Source organism: Dipodomys spectabilis, unplaced genomic scaffold, assembly GCF_019054845.1.
Source record: "Dipodomys spectabilis isolate Male_0828 unplaced genomic scaffold, ASM1905484v1 ptg000155l, whole genome shotgun sequence".
NCBI classification, from domain to species: Eukaryota; Metazoa; Chordata; class Mammalia; order Rodentia; family Heteromyidae; genus Dipodomys; species Dipodomys spectabilis.
This window is the reverse complement of record NW_024870832.1, coordinates 4,960,095-4,962,959: the sequence shown is the minus strand read 5'-3', so window position 1 is coordinate 4,962,959 and position 2,865 is coordinate 4,960,095. Positions and strand designations below refer to the sequence as shown.

The window sequence follows — 2,865 nt, the reverse complement described above, 5'->3', positions numbered from 1 at the left end:
TGGCTCAGTGGTAGAGCGCTTGCCTTGCATGCTCGAGGCCCTGGGTTCAATTCCTCAGCACCACATAAGCAAAAAGAAAAAAAAAAGCCGGAAGTGGTGCTGTGGCTCAAGTGGTAGAGCACTAGCCTTGAGCTGAAGAGCTGAGGGACAGCAGCCAGGCCCAGAGTTCAGGCCCCACGACCAGACCCCCCACCCCCACAAAAAAAGAAGACAAAATGCAGAGATTCTAGTCTTTATTAATCCATCATATTTTTTAAATATATATTTTATTGTAAAGATACTGTATAGATTGGTTATACCATTATATGAGTTAGGTCATTAATACACTTTCTATCTAGCTTTGTTACCCCTCCAAGAAAGACTTTACTACCGTTATGACTTTTTCTAGAAAACCTTTCCATTTTTTTTACATATGATTTTTCTCCTCTTTGTGTGTGAGGGTGTATGGGTGTCTGTGTGTTTTGTGTGTTCTGTGATGAACCCTTAGCTGTGTCTTGTAGTTCGAGGACTCCACATCTGCTATATCATAAGTTCTCTATCCTGTATTGGTTCTGTATTGCAATTTCAATATTCTTACAGACCAAAGACTTTCCCATTTGGTACAATCCTAAGTTATTTCATTTGTGTGAATCAACTTATGTGTGTTAAGCTGTCTTTCCACATTGGTCACATTCATAAGGTTTCTCTCCTTGTGTCTGTGATGGATGTTAAGTTGTGCCTTCCAGGTGAAAGAATTTCCATGCTTGCTACATACATAACATTTCTCTCTGGTTGGTTTTTTTCTGATGGACAGAAAGGTGTATGTTCTGCATGACAGATTTTCTACATAGGTCACATTCATAAAATTTCTCTCCTGTGCGTGCTCTCTGGTGGATAGTAAGTTGTAGTTTCTGGCTGAAAATCTTTCCGCAAATATGACATTCATAAGGTTTCTTTCCTGTGTGTTTTCTGATGGACAGTGAGGTTGGACTTCCAGGTGAAAGTCATTCCACACATATTACATTCATAAGGTTTCTTTCCTGTGTGTACTATCTGATGGACATTGATGCTTGACTTCCAAGACAAGGACTTTTCCACACATGTTACATTCATAAGGTTTCTCTCCTGTGTTTGTTCTCTGGTGCAGAGTAAGATATGTCTTGCAGGAGAAAGACTTTCCACGAATGTTACATTTAAAAGGTTTCTCTCTAGTATGTGTTCTCTGATGGAAATTAAGATTTGACTTCTTGGTGAAAGATTTTCCACACATCTTACATTCATAAGGTTTCTCTCCTGTGTGTGTTCTCTGGTGCAGAGTAAGATATGTCTTGCAGGAGAAAGACTTTCCACAAATATTACATTCAAAAGGTTTCTCTTTTGTGTGTGTTCTCTGGTGGCGAGTTAGGTTTGATTTCTCGGTGAAAGACTTTCAACACATGTTACATTCATAAGGTTTCTCTCTATTATGTGTTCTCTGGTGGTTAGTAAGCATCGATTTCTGGGTGAAAGACTTTGCACACTTGTTACATTCATAAGGTTTCTCTCCTGTGTGTGTTCTCTGGTGGAGAGTAAGATATGCCTTCCAGGAGAAAGACTTTCCACAAATGTTACATTCAAAAGGTTTCTCTTTTGTGTGTGTTCTCTGGTGGACAGTAAGGTATGTCTTCCAGGTGAAAGACTTTCCACACATGTTACATTCATAAGGTTTCTCTCCTGTGTGTGTTCTCTGGTGTCTAGAAAGATATGCCTTCCAGAAGAAAGACTTTCCACACATGTTACATTCATAAGGTTTCTCTCCTGTGTGTGTTCTTTGGTGTCTAGTAAGATGTGCCTTCCAGGAGAAAGACTTTCCACAAATGTTACATTCAAAGGGTTTCTCTTTTGTGTGTGTTCTCTGGTGTCTAGTAAGATATGCCTTCCAGGAGAAAGACTTTCCACAAATGTTACATTCAAAGGGTTTCTCTTTTGTGTGTGTTCTCTGGTGGACAGTAAGCTTTGATTTCTGGATGAAAGACTTTCCACAAACGTTACATTCATAAGGTTTCTCTCTAGTATGTGTTCTCTGGTGGACAGTAAGCTTTGATTTTTCGGTGAAAGACTTTCCACACTTGTTACATTCATAAGGTTTCTCTCCTGTGTGTGTTCTCTGGTGTCTAGTAACATATGCCTTGCATATGAAAGATTTTCCACAAATGTTACATTGAAAAGGTTTCTCTTTTGTGTGTGTTCTCTGGTGGACAGTAAGCTTTGATTTCTGGTTGAAAGACTTTTGACACATGTTACATTCATAAGATTTCTCTCCTGTGTGTTTTCTCTGAGGGACAACAGGGTGTTTCTTCTCAGTGAAAGACTTTTCACACTGTTTACATTCGTCAACTACAGAAGACACATGAGTACTATATGCAGCACACATCTTACCAGGTTCACTGAAAATACCCATGCTCTGACAGCCAGTGACCTTTTCTATCCTCATCTCTAAGGAGTTGCCATTATTCTTAATCAGTTCTGACTTCTGTATGGAGCTCAAATGAAAACTTCTTATAAGTCTCACTTTTTCCTCCCCTGGGTTACTATTCATGATTGCTACTTCAGAGAGATATTTATTATGACGTTGCTGGCAGGTGCTAATCACATCCTCCATTTCTGGGACATCTAAAATGAATAATAGAAAAATAAACAAAAACATAAATGAGATCCATAAATTCCTTAATGTAAAGATATTTCCTCACATTCTGTTACAATATTTTCAAATATCAAAGCATTGCTTTATGCAGAATATATATATTTCTCTGCAATGTAGTAATTAAGAAAGTAGTACTGACATTTTACAATGGAAAATGTTTTTCTTTATTTCAGATTTTTGTATTTTTCTCAAGGAAATATTTA

The 2,865-nt window shown here is 38.0% G+C and overlaps 1 protein-coding gene across 1 annotated transcript; it reads right to left on the bottom strand.

The window, feature by feature from the left end:
* Positions 1 to 921: 921 nt before the first annotated feature.
* On the bottom strand, positions 922 to 2,452 carry LOC122118570 (zinc finger protein OZF-like). The gene is given in 2 exon segments (XM_042692412.1): positions 922 to 1,025; positions 1,195 to 2,452. Coding segments are annotated over 2 exon segments (1,362 nt in total).
* Positions 2,453 to 2,865: the final 413 nt, after the last annotated feature.